This window comes from Rhinatrema bivittatum, chromosome 8, assembly GCF_901001135.1.
Source record: "Rhinatrema bivittatum chromosome 8, aRhiBiv1.1, whole genome shotgun sequence".
Classification (NCBI taxonomy): Eukaryota; Metazoa; Chordata; class Amphibia; order Gymnophiona; family Rhinatrematidae; genus Rhinatrema; species Rhinatrema bivittatum.
The window spans coordinates 73650697-73672968 of NC_042622.1; the positions used below are offsets into that span (position 1 = coordinate 73650697).

General features: G+C 41.1%; 1 protein-coding gene across 9 annotated transcripts in view; it reads left to right on the top strand.

Annotated features, from left to right (window-relative positions):
* The window catches only part of LOC115096893 (copine-1-like), a 238687-nt gene that overhangs the window by 104655 nt on the left and 111760 nt on the right, over nt 1-22272 (top strand). For all 9 annotated transcript variants that reach the window (XM_029612135.1, XM_029612134.1, XM_029612136.1 and 6 more), the window contains one exon: nt 13629-13757. In XM_029612135.1, coding sequence (XP_029467995.1) covers nt 13629-13757 — 129 coding nt within the window. The remainder of the gene's footprint in view (nt 1-13628; nt 13758-22272) is intronic.

A 22272-nucleotide genomic window follows, 5' to 3' on the forward strand; every position in this document is an offset into this window, starting at 1 on the left:
TACAGTATTGCATACAACCCATCCTTCACTCCCTTGAGAACACAGGTGAGGGAAGAGGCGATGAGAAAATGGTGCAGAAAAAGTACAAGCAGTGACACTGTGGAATAGAAATGGCTTGAATGCTGTGCTTCCATCATTACTTTATTAAGTTTGGCTCTTTAAGTGGTTTGGAGCATTATAAAATTGACAAATGGTTGGCTTTTTACTAATATATATTCAACACAGTCAACTTTGAGATGCCTTTAAGTTAATTGTGGAGTTTAAGACAGAATCCCAATATTTATAAATTTCACATATACCAGGTATGAGTTTAATCGACCTTCATAACATCCCGTGGTGTTTTGGGCATTACTGCTCCATTTTTAAACCGCTACAGGGGCCATTTTTAATCATTGGTCATACTCAGTCCCGTATTCAAAATTATTTTTTACTTCCTTTTCTATTTGCTTTTTTCTTTTTTCCTTTTTTTATATGTTAAAAACAATGTAGTATAGAAATCATAATGTGATTTAAATTCAGGGTGCTTTCCTTTCACAAATATCAAAGCGCTATTCAGTTTAAATTCAGGGTACTTCCCTTGAGTGGATATCTGAGTACAGTCCGACGTGATCACGTTTCGCGTCCCAACTCCCTCAAGAACCTCTCTGGTATCAAGTTCTCATTCCGTTACTCAAGTATCAAGGGATTATTCTCTGTTTTATTTCATGTTTCTTCTGAGGAGAGCGAGACATTATTACAACCACATAGCGCCTCCTTTTAGCCTGGAGCGGCGGCTGTCAGCGGGTTTGACAGCCGACGCTCAATTTTGCCGGCGTCGGTTCTCAAACCCGCTGACAGCCACGGGCTCGGAAACCGGACGCCGGCAAAATTGAGCGACCGGTTTTCGGCCCGACAGCTGCCGGCCCATTTAAAATTTTTTTCTAGTTTCTTTTTTACTTTTTTTACTCTTCGAGACCTCCGACTTAATATCGCCAAGATAAGTTGGAGGGTGCACAGAAAAGCAGTTTTTACTGCTTTTCTGTGCACTTTCCCGGTGCCGGCAGAAACTTGGCTGCACATTTTACTTACTGTATCACGCCCTCAACATGCATTTGCATGTTGAGGGCGCTATTAGGTGCTGCGGGTTGGACACGCGTTTTCCTCCCCTTACTGAATAAGGGGTAAGGGAAAACGCGCGTCCAAGGGAATTAGAGGGAAAATTTGCAATTGCCACTAAGATTCCTCTGAAGGAGAAGGCAGAATAAGAAGTGATCTAAGAAAGGAGGTGGTAGAGGCAAAAACAGTAGCAAAATTCAAAAGAGCTTTGGATAAACAAGACTCTTGTGGCAAGAGAATGGTAATGAAGCCCTGGGCTAATCTGCACAGAACAGCAGTTACAGCCCAAAACAGCAGTGATATGACAGCATTGTGCTACCTGAAAGGCATAGGGCAACCTGCACAGAATAGCAGTTAATACCCTAAAGACACATGGAGAAAGGGGAAGTGGGTGTCTGGTTTCATGTGGATATTTGTATATGCATTAACCCAAAGTGGACAGATTGCTACTGGGCAGACTGGATGAGCCATTTTGGTCTTTATCAGATGTCATTTACTATATTATAATAAAAACTAGAAGTTCTAGCAGAACAGCAGCTGGCAATAGTAAGTAGCTTCTAGCGGGACACCTGTGGAATGATAATGTCAGTTACAAACTGCCATGAGCTGTGCTATATTTGCCTTGGCCTGGAGCATAACCAACAAAACTGTAATGCTATGGATGGAGGACCCTGCGCTCAGCTCTTCAGAGTACACCAAATTGAGAAGCTGCATAAATCACTGAAGAGTCACAACAAAACCTCATCCTGGAGTGCACTGTCATGTGCTTCACTGGATAAAGTCTTCAGTGGCAGTTCCTCCAAGACTCCACCCCCCCCCCCCCCCCCCCCCCCGCCATCTCCCTCAGCACAGGCTGAAGCCAGGGATTGAGTTCGGTCAGCTACCCAATTTCGAAGAAAAACACTATCAGTTGCTTCAACCAGTGCTGTTTTCAAAGAAACATAAGTACTTGGTGTGGTGCGCCAGCACTATCCACTCAACCATCAGCGCACAATGTGCTGGCATATTGCTTGCGGGATGCATCGAGATACCCGTTGAGGGATTCCTCAATGCATGCTGTATCAAAATGCATAACTCATCGACACACCTCTGTGCAAGTCCCATCAAAACACTTGGAGCATCATACTTTGAAGTCCTCAACACCAATCACTCTCAAACGCGCAATGCATGCAATCTCTGTGCATTCTATGCGCAATGCACCAAAGATCGAGCTACACCTACGCATCCTGTTGATCCATTTCAATGGATCCAACTAATGCTTCCATTGATGCACCATTGATGCCCTACTCCAGATTTCTCAACACGATCAGGACAGCATCCCTTGATGCACGCAGTCATCTAAGCATTCTACTCAGTTGAAGCATTGAATTCTTCAAGCTACTTTACCAATACAGCTATATACAACTCACCCCATATCTGTTGGGGAAGGAGTAAAGTTATCCTTACCTCCAATAACTAGAGCGCTTTCTCCACCTGTGCTACTGGCAGAGGGGCTGGAATCACCAGACCCCATACATTCTCTAGTTCCACTTCTGGAACTAGAGAATGTATCTGGGACTAGACCACTGTCCCCAGATACAGGATCCAATCCTGGTATCTGAAGAAGATATCCCATCACCATCAGCCAGAGGGCACTTTAGATGGTCCAGAATGCGACGGCCAGAATCCTCACTAACACCAAAAAAGGGAACACATCACCCCTATCCTCCAGAACCTTCACTGGCTGCCTATTAAATTCAGGATACACTTTAAAGCCCTCATGATGATTCACAAGGCTCTACACAACATCTCCCCCCTCAACCTCTCTTTTCAACTGCAGCAGCACATTTCTAAGAGACCGATCAGAAGTGCATACCAGAACATGCTTCACACCCAGCCGGCTAAAACCTCACTGAGGAAACGAGCTCTGTCCACTGCAGGTCCCCCTCTTTGGAACTCGCTCCCACCGGACCTCCGCCAAGAACCTTGCCTTTTGACATTCAAAAAGAAGCTAAATACTTGGCTATTCACCCAAGCCTTCCCTGAGAGCTAAGACCTGATGAAGCGATAGACGGTATAGACTCCAGTCCATCTATCCCACTGTACATATGTTTTTGAGTTTGTACTTTTGTTGCAGTTAATCATGTTTATGATTGTCTCCCTGTAAGTTCTTTGTCAACCTGTTCCAATGTATTCCGCCCCTGAGGCGACAGTTCAGTTCCATGTAAACCGGTGCGATATGTATTGTATACAGGAACATCGGTATATAAAAATTAAAAATAAATATCAATATCTGGATCAAATTACCACTTTCATTAAAATTTTCTTCACTTCCTTCTCTAAGGAATCGTAAGGACCTCTTCAACCTATCCTTCAAAGTCTTGCTATAGCGATCCCTCCCAGCAGAGTCCTAGGGCTAAACATGTCCTCAGAACAGATACTTCTTCGTCTCACTCTGTTGTGGCTGAGTCTAGCCAATCGAAGGTGATGAATCGCTCTAATCTGCCTCCTTTTCAGTAGGGGGGAACCTCATATTTAACCATCATAGTCATTAAAGTCTTGGGTGAGTGACCCTATTTTGATGGGTTCGGAAGAACACTTTACAGGCATACCCTCGGATCCATTGCCAGAGCTTCCAGACCATACTTCACCTCCAGAGGAAATTCATACTTGAAATTCATCGAGAAGATGGGATAGACCCTCTGTGCCCACTTTCATAAGGACAAAGACTCACTCTGAGCTTTTTAGTCTCCTCCAAATTCTTGAGTCTCTGTTGGAGCCAGTGGCCTTACCAGTTCATACCATTCTTGGGGCTCTTCAGGTGAGAATGTGGGGAAACACCCATTTCCGGCATGTCTGCTGTTAGGAAATTGGATCTAAAATACAGGGTTCAACAGTCTCCAGGTTTCATTGATGTTCAACTATCTCATCAGTCTGCAGTGGTCAAAACTGCTATGAAAAAAGTGAAAAAGATATGAATCCATTCTAATTTACCTCCAGGAAAAGATCACAAGTTCTTAGACAACTTAGGAAAGGTCTTCCATGCTAACTGCTCACTTTGCCATTCATCAGTTCTACATGAAACACTATATCCATGATTGTGTTCAGAAATTTATAGCCTTTCCTAAAACATGGATGTGACTGGATCCCCCAGTCTGTCACTGTATGCCCTAGTTCCAGTTCCAGAGATGCAATATCTTGAACTATCCATTCCCTCTTGCCCTCCTCCCAACAAGGAGAGCTGGGATTGGTTGCTTGTGCCCTTTATAACCAGCTATTTTGTAGAATTTGATGTCTGCTCTGCACTGACTCCTGAGACATTCCTGCCTCACCAGTTTCCTTTTTTTGGAGGGGGTGTTCACTGTGCATAAATGTCAGTGGCTTCTAGGTATTTGGTTTCAATAAGGGAAAGCTTCTGGCCTGAATCCTTTTGGAACTTGCACTCCTTGACTGAAGACCAGTGAGCCCATTCACTCCCTGAATGTGGCAAGCAGCTGTGACAGGCTTGGCTGCGTGAGATGCATGAAGGCTGGAAAAACCACAGACGGGATTGTATTTCACTCTATTCCTTTGAAGGTCATCCTCAATGACTCAAGAGTGCAGGGGCTGAAGATCAGTGAGCCCATTCTCCCCATGAATGTGGCAAGCACCTGTGACAGCAGAAGTCCCACCCTCAGATTTTTCCACATGAGGAGACACCTTTGCAGCATATCTACAAAGTGTTAAGATCAAGGAGACCCTATCCAGATCTCCACAAATATGGGATTAGGATACAAGGCCGGGTGTTGGGGAAGACTCTGGACTATCAGGTAGGATTTTTGTTTTGCTGGAAGGGGACCCTGACATAGGAATCCTGGTTAAGCCCCTGGGAGAGCTTTAGTGCACATTTTACAACACCAGTTGGGAAGCTCAACCAATTTGCTGAAGGAAAGGATACCTACCCAGATTGAGACTCCCTAACTGTAACTGAAACAGCATGCAACTGCACACTTATTTCAAGATGGCCTTTAATTTGACTTTAATCAATCAGTAAATTATTTAACATCCAGTTCCTGGTTCAGCCTGTTTTGTTACAGCATCTCCCTCCAGGGGATGCCACAGCTATCAATACATGCACAGGATCACACACCGCTATCTGGGCAATAGAGGAGAGTCTCCCCCCCCCCCCCCCCCCCCCCCGGATCAGGAGTTGAGCTTGGGATGCAGTCAGCCAGCCAGAGCAGCCCCGAAGAGGTATAAATCAGTTTGTGTGCTGTGGGACTTAGAACACCACACCAAGAGTTACATGAAGGATTTTTTAGCTATCCTCAACCATTTTTGGACACACAAGGAAGGCATCTGCCACCATCTATGCTCCGTTTACGTTGCTTTTGATTGTTTCATATACCTCTGCAGCATAGATTGGGGTACTTCACATGGCATGACTTAGGGCCAGCAGCGTATGTGAAAACATCCATTAGCAATTTTCTGACCTGCCCTCTTGAATGAGAAGCTTAGGGAAATATTGGTGCAGGTAAAAGATCAGAATGTGGCAGTTCAGTCCCTCTCGACTGGCCTCGAACAGCCATCTGCCCCAAGACACCCTTCCTGCCATTATTTCCACAGGCAGCCATATCGCTCGCTTCAATTATACTGTATCTCCCTCATTCCAGCATATTAGCAGCTTCTCTCAACCAGGTCTAGGCAAAGAAAATGACACCAACCAAAGATCACACGACAGGTCCAGACTAAACCTAGGCCCAATTTTTGATACCCCTGGACAATTTACAACAATCTGTTCCCATGGGAGACAGAATCCAACTTTTTCTGGAAAGGTAATGCCATATCACCAAGGATCCATAGGTCCTCAAAATAGTGCAGTTAGGGTACCGATTGCATTTCTCCCATCTACCATTCCTTCTGCATTGTTCAGTGTTTCATCCAGATCAGTCACCTCTGCCACAGCATCACCTGGAAGGTTTATTCACTCCTGCAGCAATGGGTAATAGAGCCCCTACCTATATCTCAGCATGTGTAGAACTTCTATTCTAAATACTTTCTCATTCTCAAGAAATCTGGAGTATTTAAGCATATTCTGGAACTGAGACTATTGAACAAGCACCTACTTCGAGAGAAATTCAAAATGAATTCCCTCAGCATGATCCTTCCCTACATTCAGAAGGGCAAATATATGTGTACCTTGAACCTCAAGGATGATATATATGCACATATCAATTCATCATGCACGTTGGTGCTACCTTCACTTCCAAGTGGATTCTACCTGCTACCAATACAAGGTGCTCCCATTTGGCCTATCAGCTACCCCGAGAATCTTCATCAAATGCCTGGCCATGGAATCTGCACGTCTGCAATGCTAGGGAATCCAAGTCTTCCATTATCTGGATGACTGGTTTATCACAGCAGAATCTCAGGAAGAAGTGATCGACTCTGCCCAAATAATCTCCCTTCTTTAAAGCTTAAGATATCTAATAAACTTTGAAATGTCAAGTCTGACTCCCACTCAAAGACTCATGTTCATAGGAGCGTTCCTACCCTCTGAGTGACCATTATGTCCACTGTCATCCACAAGTTGCTCTCTCTGCATTTGACAGCAAGGTCACTCTTATTCATCTGTCATGAATATGACAGCAGCCATCTATGTGATTCTGCTGACCCACATGCACATTCTTTATCTTCTATTCCATGGGACTTGAATGTGGTGCTCTCCCAATGAACAAAGTCTATTTTTGAGCCAGGAGTCTGCTTTGCTGAAATTTTTAATTTAGAAAGTGGTGTTCCTTGTATCAATGATCTCAGCTAGGAGGGTAAGCAAACTGCAGGCTTTAGTTCACTATCCACTATATACACAGTTCTTCTACAGCAGAGTCATCCTTCATACTCATCCTAAATTTCTGTTGAAGATAGTCTTGGCCTTCCACATTAATCAATCTGTTGTGCTACCAATCTTTCCCAGACTCTATGAACAAGAGAGAGAGCCCTCCATATGCAAAAGGGCCATGACTGGGCATAGCAGTAGCAAAGCAATCTTTGTCAAATTGCTGGCTGAGTTAATTCAACACTGCTACTCCTTAGCAGGATTGCTAATCACAGATTCTATAGAAGCTCATCAGGTGAGAGCCATGACTTCTGTTGCTCATCTTCGAGAAGTATCCTTCAAAGATATCTACAAAACTGCAACTTTGTCATCAGTCCATACCTTCATGTCCCACTACGGTCTAGACAGCCTATCGGGGACTAAGAGTAAATTTGGAAAAGCAGTTTTGTGCAACCTGTTCTTTCTGTAATTCACTCTCCGTGGTGGAGTCCGGATTGCTTATTCAGAAAAGCTCTGCAACCCTCAGCTTGTGACTCCATACATGTAATGGCTAATTCATCCTATCTATAGAAAACACCTTTTATGGTAAGCAAACTTGCTTTTGACCAGGTCAGTGCTTCAGGTTGTTGGTAGTTACCTGTGGCCTTTTTGGATGGCAGCTATCTGGATGTTTAGGGAACAGGTACCCTAATATTGGTTAGTAGTTAGATTATATCAAAGCTTTGTTGGTGTGGGCTAAATAGGAGTGCTTGCTCATCTTCCCAAGAGGGTGGAGTACCCAGGAGGAAGACAACATAATCTATCTTGGATAAGAATAGATATCTTACAATACATCATGCTCAATGGATGGCAGCTGTGATGTATTCTTGGCAGGGTTGACAGGAATAACTGGGCTAGTAGGTCTTTTATGCAATCTTCTGTGGTGGTGTTTCCCCTCTTACTTCTGGTATCTCTTCCTATTTATTTATTTAAATTCTTTTCTATACAGTCGTTAAGCTAGGAGCAGTCACAACGGTTAACAATGAGGCACATAAATTAATGTTGCTAAATGCGTTTATTATACCAACTAGACAGGTGCCTGTAAGTTACGGTACATAGTTTCATAATAACTATAGGATAAGTGAGATAGATATGCTTAGATTTATTAGAACAGGTTTTAACAATATATATAATCTACATGTTATCTGTTTCTTCTTAAAAGTAAAACATACTCGTATTGAGTAGGTGTGTTTTGTTAGTACACAAACTCATTGCTCTCTACAATTCCCTGGATTCTATTCTCCATTCTCTTTGTGGTATGCTTGTTTAAATAGCCATGTTTTTAGGCTTTTTCTGAATAGTTTGATGTCTTTTTGCAATCTGATTTCTAAAGGCATGGTGCTCCATAATGTAGGCCCTGCTAATGATAGGGTTCTCTCTCTTACTTGCGTTAGCCTTGCTGTTTTGACTGAGGGACCAGTTAGTAGTGCTTTGTTTGCAGATCTCAGGCTCCTATTGGGGACATGTACTCAAAGTGCAGTGTTATGTATGGTACATAGTGACTTGTATTGTATTCTCTGCTCAATGGGTAACCAGTGTAGTTCAATGAGGGTGTTAGTGATATGGTCTCTTTTACTTTTTCCCGACAGAATTCTTGCTGCTGTGTTTTACAGTCTCTGGAGTGGTCTAATTGTTGTGTATGGTAAGCCCAGTAGTAGGGCATTACAATAGTCAGTGCTAGCAAAAATTAATGCTTGTAGCACTGATCGGAAATCGTTTGGTGTTAGTATGGGTTTCAGTCTTCTAAGAGTCATCAGTTTGTTGTAACCTTTCCTTATTTTAAAAGATATATGTTGCTTCATATTTAGTTCAGTATTTAATATCACTCCTAGGTTTCATACTTTCTCAGCCAGTTTTATCTTTTGGTTGTTTTTGAGTATGATTGGGTTCTGAATGATTTCTAAATTTTTTCTTTCTAGATGTATGAATTATGTTTTCTCTATGTTTATAATTAACTCCATTTGGTTAAGAAGCTTTTTAATAATATCTAGGTACATATTGGCCAGATCCAGTGTCTTTTCGATTGTGTTATCAATGGGAAGTATTAGTTGAATATCATCAGCGTATATGTAATGTGATATGCCCAGTCCAGCTAGTAGGTGGCAAAGTGGCAGCATGTATATGTTAAACAGTGTGGCAGACAGGGCGGACCCTTGTGGGACTTCTGTTTGAAGGTCTATTTTATCTGATATTACATCCTTGATCTGTACTTGGAAATACCTGTTATTTAGGTATGATTTGAACCATTTAATTGTTATATTGCTTAGTCCTATTTCTTCTAGTCTATCTAGAAGTATTTCGTGGTTCACTGTATCGAATGCCGCTGATAGGTCTAGCATAACTAGTATGTAATGTTTACCGTTATCAAACCCTCTTATGATGTCTGTTAGTGCAAGCAGGAGAGTTTCGGTGCTGTAGTTTTTGCGAAATCAGTGTTGTAATGGGTATAAGATGTTATTGTTTTCTAAGTGTTCTGCTAATTGGTTTTGTACAGTTTTTTCTATTAATTTTGCAAGTAGAGGTAGGTTTGATACTGGTCTATAGTTACTTAGGACAAGTGGATCACTTTTTAATATCTTTAAAATTTGGTTTTACTATTGCTCCTTTGAGCATCGTTCCTTCAGTTAAGGATTGATTAATGATATGTGTTAGTCGGGGAGACTGTGGTGGCTAAGTTTTTTAAGTCTATGGTTGGTATTGTGTCCTGTGCATGTGAGGTGGGATTTAGCTCTTTTAGCATTGATTCTAGTTCTGATATTTCGTTGAATACTGTCCATTGTGTAACGTCTCTTTTTTGCATTTTGATTGTTTGTTTTTATGTTTTTGGAATCTTTGTTTTTAGGTTCGTAATTTTGTCCTTGAAGAAGTTAGCTATCTCATTACATCTATTTACTGGTAGGTTTAGGGAAGATTCGGTTTTGTCATTTGTGAGATTTTTAACTATGGTAAATAAAGTTCTTGGGTTGTTTGCAAATTTTTCAATTTTGGTACTGTAATATTGTTTTTTTGTGTTGAGAATTACTTGTTTATAGTAGGCAAGTAGTTTCCTATATTTTGTCAGGTTTTCAGATGTTTTATTTGCCTTCCAGTCTTTTTTTTTTTTCTTTTTTTCTCAGATTTCTTTTTACTTTATCTTTTCATTGTACCATGGGTTGGTTTCTTTGAGTTCCTTGATATTTATCGATTTTATTGGGTTTATTTTGTTAGCTAAGGTTCTGGTTGTTTGTAGCCATGCTGAGGTGGCAGAGCAGCAGTTGGTGTAATCTATTTCTGTTAATCTTTCTTCTAAATTGTCTTTCAGGATGTCTATGTTAAATGGTGGGCGGTAGTTAAATTCAGTGGGTTCTCTTATTTTCGTTTGCTGTTCAGTATATTTGATGGAGGATTCAATGAGGAAATGATCTGACCAAGGGATCTGTGTGTATTCGGTGTTGATGTGTTCTAAGTGTTTGTGATTAATGAATGATAGGTCCAGAGAGTGTCCTGCTTTGTGTGTGGGCTTGTTGGTTATTAGGGTGAATCCTAGTGCTGTCATGAAATCCATTAGTGTTTGGCAGGTGTTGGATTGTAATGCCTGTTTACCTCACCCAGCTCTTAGCTCTGATACCTAGCATCAGGTTATTTAAAAAGATGTGATGGTTACAAGGAGAGAGAGCATTTACCCCAGGGATCCATAACCCAATTTTTCAGCAGTGGGCCACGAAGGGTCTCCGGATTTTGGCGCATCTATTGAGAGATGATGCAACAATTTCCTCTTTTTGAAAATTTACAGACCACTTACGAAATAGGCAAAAAAAATGTTTATGATCTATCTCCAGGTTTGGCATTATATGAGATCTTTGGAAACGCAGGCACTGACCCAAGCGTTTCATTCTGTAGTATCCGAGATTTTTGAATGGGAGGATCCCAGTAGGCACTATTTCCTACTTATATCAGAAATTGATGCAAAAATCACTACATATAATCTGACACTATACTGGCTGGTTGGTCCCAATAACTGGGAGTCGTCTTTTTTTAATGAAGTTTATGCTAAATTTATCACCAGAGCTCGCTTGATTACTACTAATGTAGACCTTCATGAGATCCAATATATGCTGCTCATGCGAGCTTATATATCACCCGCGAGAGCGGGAAAAATGAAGATTACACAATCTGATACTTGCCCTAAATGTACTTCTGTTAGGGGCACACTAGGGCACTTGTTCTGGAGTTGTCTCAGTTTACAAAAAATTCTGGGGCACTTTCCAGCAATATATTCAAGAGGTCACAGAGGTCATTCTCCCACTTGAAGCACAGGCCCTGATATTTGATGATTTACATGGCATTATGTTAATATTCATGATAGACTTTGGGTATGAAAAACATTGCTTTTAGCAAAAAAAGGTTATCCTACATAATTGGCTTTTGTCTTTAATTGGGTAAGTGTAGGTATTTAAGATAGCTCTACTGCATCTTGTACTGTGGAATTTTAAATTGAGAAAGTTGATGGGACTATCAAGCGAAAGTCCTTTTTAAAAAAATATGGAATCTATACTTACAAACTTTGCTCGTAGTACCCACAGTTTTTATTTAAATAGTCTCTTATGACAGATATCTCTTTTTGTTGAATGTTATAAAATCTGATTTTTGGTTTTTAATTTTCTTTCATGATCACCAATGACCTCTCTGACTGACTATGTTTGGGGTTTTGGGTGGGATTTTATTCATATCCTGTTTAATAGCTGGTTGGTTGTTTAATTATGGCATTCTTATACTGTCAGTGTTTGAGGGGTATGCAGAGCTATCGCCCTCTTCACATCTACTTATTACTGTTTTGTCTTTGACCATGTTAAAAACTCAATAAAAAGACTTGAAACATAAAAAGATGTGATGGTTCTGTTTGCATAGGTTAGAGAGGCATTAAGGATCCTATTGATGTACAGGGCATGAAATGTGCTTAACTAGGTTGCTGCCCCCTGTGGTGTGTGATATAGTGCTGTTTCAAGAGCATCTGAAGGCTGCAGTATTGTCTCTTGCTAACTTTTAGGGCCACGGGGAAACTGCTGAAAATGTTTGTTAGATGTAATTTGCATAGGTTCATTTTATCTTAATTTGATTTCTTGCTCTATCTTGGAAGGCCAGAACAAGTTAAAATCCAATTTTCAAACTGCTTGCATTGTTGCAAAGCCTGTGGGTACCCTGTACCTATGGTCTTTGCACCAATTCTCAAAGCAAAAGAATACTTTTGCTTTGAAAATTGCCATAGGTAGACATTTCTAGTTTATTAGATTTTATATACTGTCGTATCGGAATGTCCATCACAAGGGTTTGCAATAAGAAGAAATAAAATGCAAAAGATTGTCAATAAGAACACACTAGTAAAAAATACATAGTTCTAAAATTAAGATAGTCAAAAATTTGCAGGTGCTTTATCTGCAGGTACTTTTTCCATGAAAAAATGACATGCAGATTTGAAAATGTACTATATATGCATATTTCCCTCCCCTTTCCTAAGAATGCTGCCTCTTAATGTGGCTGACTACACACATTTTGAAACCTTGTGCATATGTTTAGCCAAGCTCCAAGTGGGCAATTTTCAGACTACCACTTTATTCAAGTAAGTTGGTACTTAGCTGGGTAAATGGCGATGGAGAAGTTACAGAGAAGGGCAACCAAAATGATAAAGGGGATGGAACAGCTCCCCTATGAGGAAAGGCTGAAGAGGTTAGGGCTGTTCAGCTTAGAGAAGAGACGGCTGAGGGGGGATATGATAGAGGTCTTTAAGATCATGAGAGGTCTTGAACGAGTAGATGTGACTCAGTTATTTACACTTTCGAATAATAGAAGGACTAGGGGGCATTCCATGAAGTTAGCAAGTAACACATTTAAGACTAATCGGAGAAAATTCTTTTTCACTCAACGCACAATAAAGCTCTGGAATTTGTTGCCAGAGGATGTGGTTAGTGCAGTTAGTGTAGCTGGGTTAAAAAAAGGTTTGGATAAGTTCTTGGAGGAGAAGTCCATTAATGGCTATTAATCAATTATACTTAGGGAATAGCCACTGCTATTAATTGCATTGGTAGCATGGGTTCTTCTTAGTGTTTGGGTAATTGGGTTCTTGTGGCCTGGTTTTGGCCTCTGTTGGAAACAGGATGCTGGGCTTGATGGACCCTTGGTCTGACCCAGCATGGCAATTTCTTATGTTCTTATGTTGTTCATATGTATTGAATTGATAAAAAAAAGTGTTTAAAAAAAAAAAGTGAGGAACTGGGAAAAAGCCTGCAGGTTGTTGGATTGGCTGCTTTTTTTTTTAGCCAAATGGTTGTAGAACATCTCCCCACTACAGTTTCAACAGCTGAAGCCTGTGTGGCTGGGTTGGCAGCAGTCTGCTCAAGGTAATTCAACTACCAGCAGCATGGAGAGTATCTATGAGTTATCCTGAGCTGTTTGATGGCCAGACTAAGTAAGCCGTATGATCTTTTTCTGCCATCATGTTTCTGTTTCCATGTTTTGAAATCTGTATCATGGATTATTCCTAGCTCCTCTTTCCTCTTATATCTAGTACCAGCTCACCACAGGGACAGGTACTGAAACAAACTCTGCCTCTTATCAAAAGCATATGTTTGTTTCTGAATAACAGGGGTCTTTGATCTGCTGCATCGTGTTTTTTTGCCATGAAAAGTTCCTTTTCTGAATCATGTGTTTTTTGCTCTCTATGCAGATGGCTCAGTGTGTGACAAAAGTCCAGCTGTCCATATCCTGTGAAAATTTGTTGGACAAAGATGTTGGTTCCAAGTCTGACCCCCTATGTGTGGTGCTGCAGAGCGTGGGCGATGGAAAATGGGCCGAGGTAAACACTATAATATTTTCCTTTGTATTCTGCTAGATAGATGTGTTGACTGTCTTAGATCAGGCTGGGTAAGACAGGACTAGTCCTTTCTTGGCTCTCCAAAGTGAGGCATTGGAAAGGGATCTGGAGTTATGAGGAAAGTGAAAGCTAGACTCTAAATTGGAATATCCTCGTACATGCAAGAGGGTTTTCATGAACGAGATCAACCTTTTTAATAAACATAATCCAAGAAGTAGTAATAGATTGCAAGCATATTGATTCTTAGCTTAAATGGGCTTCTCAGGGGACTAGGCACTAAGCTATTAAATACAAAAACTATCAAGCTCTTGATTGGCTAGTTGTATTAAATTACTAATCTTACCTCTAAGGTGAGATGAGCATGCCTAAGGCCTGTGAGCCAAAATGGACCCAGAGGTGCCTTTCTTCTGGTTTGCAGTGACCCCATGTTTGTTGGCCTGTGGTGCCATAATTTGCCCACCTTGCTTCCATTGGCTATCAGCCTCCTTTGGATCTGACCAGAAATAATACATCCTTCCTGCCAGTCCCAGATTCAGCATGAACATCTGATCTTTCTTTTTTTATCGCTATGAACCTGCTGGCAGGAAGGAGCTTTGCGGGGACAGCCGTCGTCTTTCTGGTGGGATCAGAGCCCTCATTTCCAACCTTCAGTAATCTAGCAGAAGAGGAGGAGTGTCACCCAGTCTGGCTTACTGATTTCTTACATGAATCCAGACACCGACCCTGCAGGCATTCCAGAGTCTTCCTCTACAAGGTTGGCTGCCAAAAGGAGCCATTTCAGGAGTTGCCTTCCCTCCCTTGAAACTCTTGACACTGTCTTGTGTGGTCAGCTAGGGTCTGTCACAGACACTCCAGTTGCTGATTATTCTTTCAAACATTGCTTGGGTTTTTCTGTCCATTATGCCTATCGGCTAAACATGCAGAACACCTCTGCAAATGCATTCTACCTTCAGATGCCAATGGACTGCAGTTTCTTTCTGGAGGACTCTCTGGTCCCAGTTGTGTTTTTTCAGTTGTCTTGTTACACCAAAGAAAGCTGTATGGTCTTTGTCCAAGAGTTCTCTTGTTTGCTTCTCTAGATCTTTTTCTGTATGCAGGAGATTCTAGCCCTACTGTCGTCGTCGGGGTTTACAGATCTGAAACCTTGTTTGTAATATTTTCTGTAACGCGGAGTATGCTTCTTGCTGGCATTCGCATCATTCCCCTGCCTTAGTTGCTTCTACTTCACAGTGGGGTTTTTTTGTCTGTCTTTTTATGGTTTTCTCTTTGTAGAACCCATCTCTTTTCCCTCTAAGACCCTCTTTGTGGGTTGGCTGCCTCACAAGCAAAAGGGAAAGAGGTGGTGCTATCAGCACTGTGCAGTTTCCTGCTTTGTCCTGCTCAAACAGCCTATAGCTTGGGAAACACCCATGTCTGAGGACTACTATCCTGCTTGTCCTCAGAGAAGTAGAGCTGCTTACCTGTAACAGGTGTTTTCCGAAGAGAGCAGGCTGTTAGTCCTCACAAAACCCACTCACCTCCCCTGGGAATTGGTTTCTCAGTGTATGAGCTATATCATGGACTGAGCTCAGTTTTATCTTGTTCATAAAAGCAGTACTGTCTACTGCTCTTGAAAAGAGGAAACCTCCTTGGCTTGTTCGTTTTTTCTTTAGAAAGCATTCTCTTATCTAAACAAAATCTGTTGTGCCACAATTTGTTTTGTCTATTTTTTGGTATACTGCATTCTAAAGGGAGCCTCTTTCCTCAATTGGAACTCTAAGGAAATCCCTGTTGTCTCCTTGTGCAGGCAAGCGTCACCAGTGTGGCCCAATTTGACAGTTTGAAATCCCTGCTTTAAAGCCACAAGTTTAGCTTTTTAAAGAACTTAAACTTTGTCCAGCATTCACTGTTCCTTTTAATTCAATATAATTATATACATTGAGAGAGAAATACAGATAGCAGTCAAGCAGCAGGATGGGGACTATTGAATCTTTCATAGAGTGCTCTATGCATGATCTGACTGCTGGGGAGAAGCAATGTGTGTTCACGTGGTGTGAATATTTCCTAGCTCTGAGAACGAGTATGGTATACAAAATTTAATGAATATAATAGAGCAGTCCCACCTCCACTCTGGTGGCCCATATGGTGCTTTAGAGAAGCAATGTCACCTGAAGAGAAAGCATTAACTTGGAATGGCAGAAATTGATCCTTTAGCTGGGTTCTGTCTTCCAGGTGATGCTTTATTCTCCTGGCTCAATAATGTGTCTTCAGGTGTGTGTGCCTAGGAGAGCAGGGATAGGAGTGCCATTGTTAACAATCTGATCATTGGAAATATAAATAGCTGGTTAGCTGGCAGGTATGAGAATTGTTTGGTATCTGGCCTGCCTGGTGGAAAGGTAGCGAATCTCCCTCATCACCTAGATAGGATTTTAGAGCATGCTGGGAGGAGCTAGCTCTCGTGTTACAAGGGGAACCAATGACCAAGTGTGCAGGAAGGAAAATTCCAGACACTTAGGTGTCTAGAGTCAGGCTGAGCTCAGGTATCTCACTGCGTGGATGAAACGGTAGTACAAGGAACAGGGGAACATTTGGGGGAGGAGTGAGGCTATTCCAGTGGGATGGGCTCTACCTTAATCATAATGTAACCTGATTTCTGATGATAACAATTAAAAAGAGGAAAGGGCAACTTACAAAATAAATTACAGGGGACAGGGATGTTAAAGTATTCTGATAGAGAGGATGTGTTAAAATGTGAGTTAATTCAGGTTGATTTAAGTGAAGATCAGCCACATGTAAATCATTTCAAACTACCTGAATCAACTACTAAGAATATGCAGGTTGTGAATAGGAATAAAAAAGCATTGATTTAGTTGTGTATATGCACATGCCAGAAGTATAAATAAGATTAGAGAATTATAATGTATGGCTTAAAAATGAAGTTATAGATATAATGGGCTTCTTGGAAACCTGATGGAAAGAAGATAAATAGAACACTGATATCAGGATACAAAATATATTGAAATGACAGCTGGAATCTGTGATGGGGTGGCACTGAATGTTAATGATGGCACAGGATTAATTAGGGTGAAAGCGCTGCAGGAAACAATCAACTGATGGGGAAGAGTTCAGCAGTGGAGCAATACTACTATCCACCTTACCAAGATGATGGAATAGACTGAAATGCTAAGAGACTGAGACAAGCTAATAAAATTGGGAGTACAGTAATGGGAAATTTTGATTACTTCACTGTTAATTCAGTGAATGTCTCACCAGAGCCTGCCAGGGAAGTGAATTTTCTAGATGCTTACACTCATTACCTCTTCTCCCAGCCCCCATCACTCACTGTCTCTGCACTTGCTACACACAGCTCAGTCACTTTGAGCTATGCAGTGCCTTACTCTTGGGCTTATCAGTTGTCATCCCAAGAACAGTGCTGATATTGTGTTTCCCCGAAAATAAGACTGGGTCTTATATTAATTTTTGCTCCAAAAGACGCAATAGGGCTTATTTTCAGGGGATGTCTTATTTTTTCATGTACAACAATCTACATTTACGGTATTCATTTATTCATGTACAAAAATCTACATTTATTCAAATGCAGTCATGTCATCTCCTTCTGGAACATAGTCATAAATCTCCAAACCCCAAATTCCAGCCTGAATTTCTTGCGACTCCATTTCCTGTAGAACCATTGGCCCCAATCTCTCATGTCCAGCAATAGAGCTCTCCTTTAAATGAGCACTTCTTGCCCATGTAGCCTGCTCGTAGTGCTTTGGCAACACAGCTGACAGTGGTTTTATCCCATGAATTCTTCACCCAAGTCACGACCTCTTGCAGGCTAGGCTTCACAAAGTTTCCACGCTGATTTCTCTCCATTCTATTTTCAGTGTAGTCATTGATTTCCATGTGCAAATGCTCCTTGAATGGCTTGTTTATTGCAATATCAAGAATCTGTAGACAGGCAGTCATTCCTGCGGGAATCATTATTTGATTATTCTTCTGTCTGCAAGGAAGTTCTTTGTGTCTTTAACGCGGTGAGTGCTGGCTGAATCCCAGACTAGCAGACCTCTTTGGCCACCTCACAAAACAAGTGGCAGCATTAAATCGACCCATTTCCTTATAACTGCTTGTGGGCACCAGGCTTTTTTTGTTTCAAGAACATAGATGCCTGAAACACATTCAATCTTATCTTTCTTGCCCTTAGTGATGATTAGAAGTGGGGCTTTCTTTCCATCCAGACGAATTGCCAAAATACAGGTAACACGTGCACTTTCATAACCAGTGGAGGAAATGTAGATTGATGGGGCATCCCTCTGATCAAATGTAGTTTGAGATCCTTGGCCCATAAACACTGCAGTTTCATCCATAGCAATCATGTTGGAGAGTTGGTATTTAGAAAAGTCGATGCCATCAACAAAGGACTTGAATGCAAGTGCACGTTTAATAACTTCAGTATCTTCCAGCTTGAATAGTGTTGTCGATCTTCTTAGAGACAGTTCATATCGCTGAAGGAAGCCATCCAGCCAGTGTTGTGATGCTTTGAATTCTTCTGAGGATATTTCTAACTGTGGTGCCATTGCAAGGGCAAATGCTTGAATATCAGCCCTGTGCACAACCAAAGCCTTTGCTCTCCTGTCAGCAATCCATTCACAGATGTCTTTCAGCTCAGGAAATAATGGTTGCCGACCTGATCCACACTTATGTTTCTTAGCATTTCCTTCGTCCACCTGTTGACTGACGTTATCGTATTCTGCTCGTCATTTTCGAATCTCCACTATTCCTTTCTTGTACTCGACAGAATAGTTCTTTCTTTTTGCACTCATCTTGTCTGGGTGTCATTAAGTACGTCCATTACAACACACGACATATTGAATTATGAAGATTCATATTAGACACAACCACGTCCGTTCGTTATTAAGTGTGCACATTATTCATGCGTCATATGTACTCCGATTGGTCATTCGGCAATAAGTCTCAAGTTCATCTGTTTCATAGGAGTTTATTTATATTTAATTCTATATTAATATTATTATTTTATAATTCAATACGTCCGTCGTGTATTGCAACGGACGTACTAAATGCGTCCATCTGGCTGACTATCTTAACTGGGGCTTATTTTTGAGGTAGGGCTTATATTACGAGCATCCTGAAAAAAGGGCTTATTTTCTGGGAAACACGGTGGTACAGGCACTGTATGGCTCACATTTCCTGAGAGTCACGTCGTACCTGTACGCAACGCTTCTTTGTTCTCGTGAGTTCAGCATTGTGTAAATCTCTGGAAGTTTGTTGTCCATTCCGACCAAGTAGGATTCATTCCACAGCGCATGGCGGCAGATAATATCCGAAAAGTCATTGATCTCATCTGGTGGGTCCATAGAACTCAGACCCCAGCGGTCTTATTATCCCTTGATGCTGAAAAGGCTTTTGACCTAGTTCATTGGCCTTTTCTGTTTTCCACCTTAAAGCATATGGCATTTGGGCCCTTCTTTTTGCAATGGGTACAACAACTTTATCACAATCCCTTTGCTCGGGTTAAAGTGAATAGTGGTTACGGCCCTGCTTTTCCCATAGGAAGGGGCACTAGGCAAGGGTGCCCACTATCTCCCTTGCTATTTGCATTGTATCTTGAACCCCTAGTGACCAGAATCCGCAAGGCCGCTGATATACATGGAGTTCAACTAGGTTCTGAGGAGTACAAAGCATCACTATTTGCTGACGATATTCTCTTAACATTAACGGATCCGGTATTGTCACTGGAGGGGGTTACACGCAAATTACACAATTTTGGCATCGTAGCTGGTCTCAAGGTGAACCTCACCAAATCGGAGTTGCTCAATATGAACCTGGGACCAACCGAAGTACAAAATATTCGCAGCAGGTTCCCGTATAAGTGGGCGAAGTCCCATATAAAGTATTTGGGGGTATTCTTAACAGCCAGCTTAACCGACCTCTATAATCTAAATTATACACCATTGCTCAATAGCTTAACCTTAGATATGAGTCGGTGGAATAGGGGCATGTTCTCATGGTTGGAAGAATAGCAATTACCAAAATGATGGTCTTGCCCAAATTTCTTTATTTATTCTCTTCCCTGCCAACAGATGTCCCCTCTCAGTTAGTGTAGCTGGGTTCAAAAAAGGTTTGGAAAAGTTCTTGGAGGAGAAGTCCATTAACTGCTATTAATCAAGTTTGGATAAGTTCTTGGAGGAGAAGTCCATTAACTGCTATTAATTGCATCAGTAACATGCTATTAATTGCATCAGTAACATGGGCCTGGTTTAGCCTCTGTTGGAAACAGGATGCTGGGCTTGATGGACCCTTTTTCCTGGGTGGTAGTTCCTAACATGGAACCTAACTGTGTAACTAAAGCAAGGGTTATTTTTCCCTATGTGCAGCACCTTGCACTTGTCCACATAAAATTTCATCTGCCATTTGGATGCCCAATCTTCCAGTCTTGCAAGGTCCTTCTGTAATGTATCACAATCGGCTTGTGATTTAACTACTCTGAATAATTTTGTATCGTTCGCAAATTTGATAACCTCATTAGTTGTATTCCTTTCCAGATCATATATATATATTGAAAAGCACTGGTCCAAGTACAGATCCCTGAGGCACTCCACTGTTTACCCTTTTCCACTGAGAAAATTGACCATTTAATCCTACTCTGTTTCCTGTCTTTTAACCAGTTTGTAATCCATGAAAGGACATCGCCTCCTATCCCATGACTTTTTAGTTTTTTTTAGAAGCCTCTCATGAGTGACTTTGTCAAATGCCTTCTGAAAATCCAAATACACTACATCCACTGGTTCACCTTTATCCACATGTTTATTAACCCCTTCAAAAAAAATGAAGCAGATTTGTTAGGCAAGACTTCCCTTGTTGACTGTGTTCCATTAAACCATGTCTTTCTATATGCTCTACCATTTTGATCTTTAGAATAGTTTCCACTATTTTTCACGGCACTGAAGTCAGGCTCACTGGTTTATAGTTACCCGGATCACCCTGGAGCCCTTTTTAAATATTGGGGTTACATTGGCCAATCTTCAGGTACAATGGATGATTTTAATGATAGTTTGCAAATTTTAACTAATAGATCAGAAATTTAATTTTTGAGTTCCTTTAGTTCCTTCTGATGCATACCATCCGGTCCAGGTGATTTGCTACTCTTTAGTTTGTCAATCTGGCCTACTACATCTTCCTGGTTTACAGTGATTTGGTTTAGTTCATCTGACTCATCACCCTTGAAAACCATCTCCGGAACTGGTATCTCCCCAACATCGTCATTAGTAAACACGGAAGCAAAGAATTCATTTAGTCTTTCTGCAATGGCCTTATCTTCCCTAAGAGTCCCCTTAACCCCTCGGCCATCTAATGGTCCAACCGACTCCATCACAGGTTTCTTGCTTCGGATATATTTTTAAAAGTTTTTAATTATGAGTTTTTACCTCTATGGCCAACTTCATTTCAAATTCTCTCTTTGCCTGTCTTATCAATGTTTTACACTTAACTTGACAATGCTTATGTTTAATCCTATTTTCTTCAGATGGATCCTTCTTCCAATTTTTGAAGGATTTTTTTTGGCTAAAATAGCCTCTTTCACCTCACCTTTTAACCATGGCGGTAATCGTTTTGCCTTCCTTCCACCTTTCTTAATGCGTGGAATACATCTGGACTGCGCCTCTAGGATTGCATTTTCAAACAATGTCCATGCTTGTTGAACACTTTTAACCTTTGCAGCTGCACCTTTCATTTTTTTTTCTATTTTCCTCATTTTATCAAAGTTTCCCTTTTGAAAGTTTAGTGTTAGAGCTGTAGATTTAGTTATTGTCCCCCTTCCAGTTATTAGTTTAAATTTGATCATGTTATGATCACTATTGCCAAGTGGCCCCACCACTGTTGCCTCTCTCACCAAATCCTGCGTTCCACTAAGAATTAAATCTAAAATAGCTCCCTCTTCTTGGTTCCTGAACCAATTGCTCCATGAAGCAGTCATTTATTACATCCAAGATCTTTGTCTCTAGCAAGTCCTGATGTTACATTTATCCAGTCAATATTGGGGTAATTGAAATCTCCCATTATTATTGCACTGCCAAATTGGTTATCTTCCCTGATTTCTCTTAGCATTTCATCATCTGTCTGACCATTTTGTCCAGGTGGACGGTAGTATACTCCTATCACTGTACTCTTATCCAACACACATGGGATTTCTATCCTTATAGATTCTACTGAACATTTAGTCTCTTGTATGATCTTTATCCTGTTGGACTCTATGCCCTCCGGGACAAAAAGTGCCACACCCCCACCAAGTTGATCCTCCCTATCATTGCGATATAATTTGTACCCTGATATAGCACTGTCCCATTGGTTATCCTCCTTCCACCAAGTCTGTGATACCAATTATGTCAATCTCATTTACTGCTATACACTCTAACTCTCCCATCTTACTTCTTAGACTTCTAGAATTGGCATATAGACATTTCAAAGAGTGTATTTTGTTTGTATTAATAACCTGCTTTTC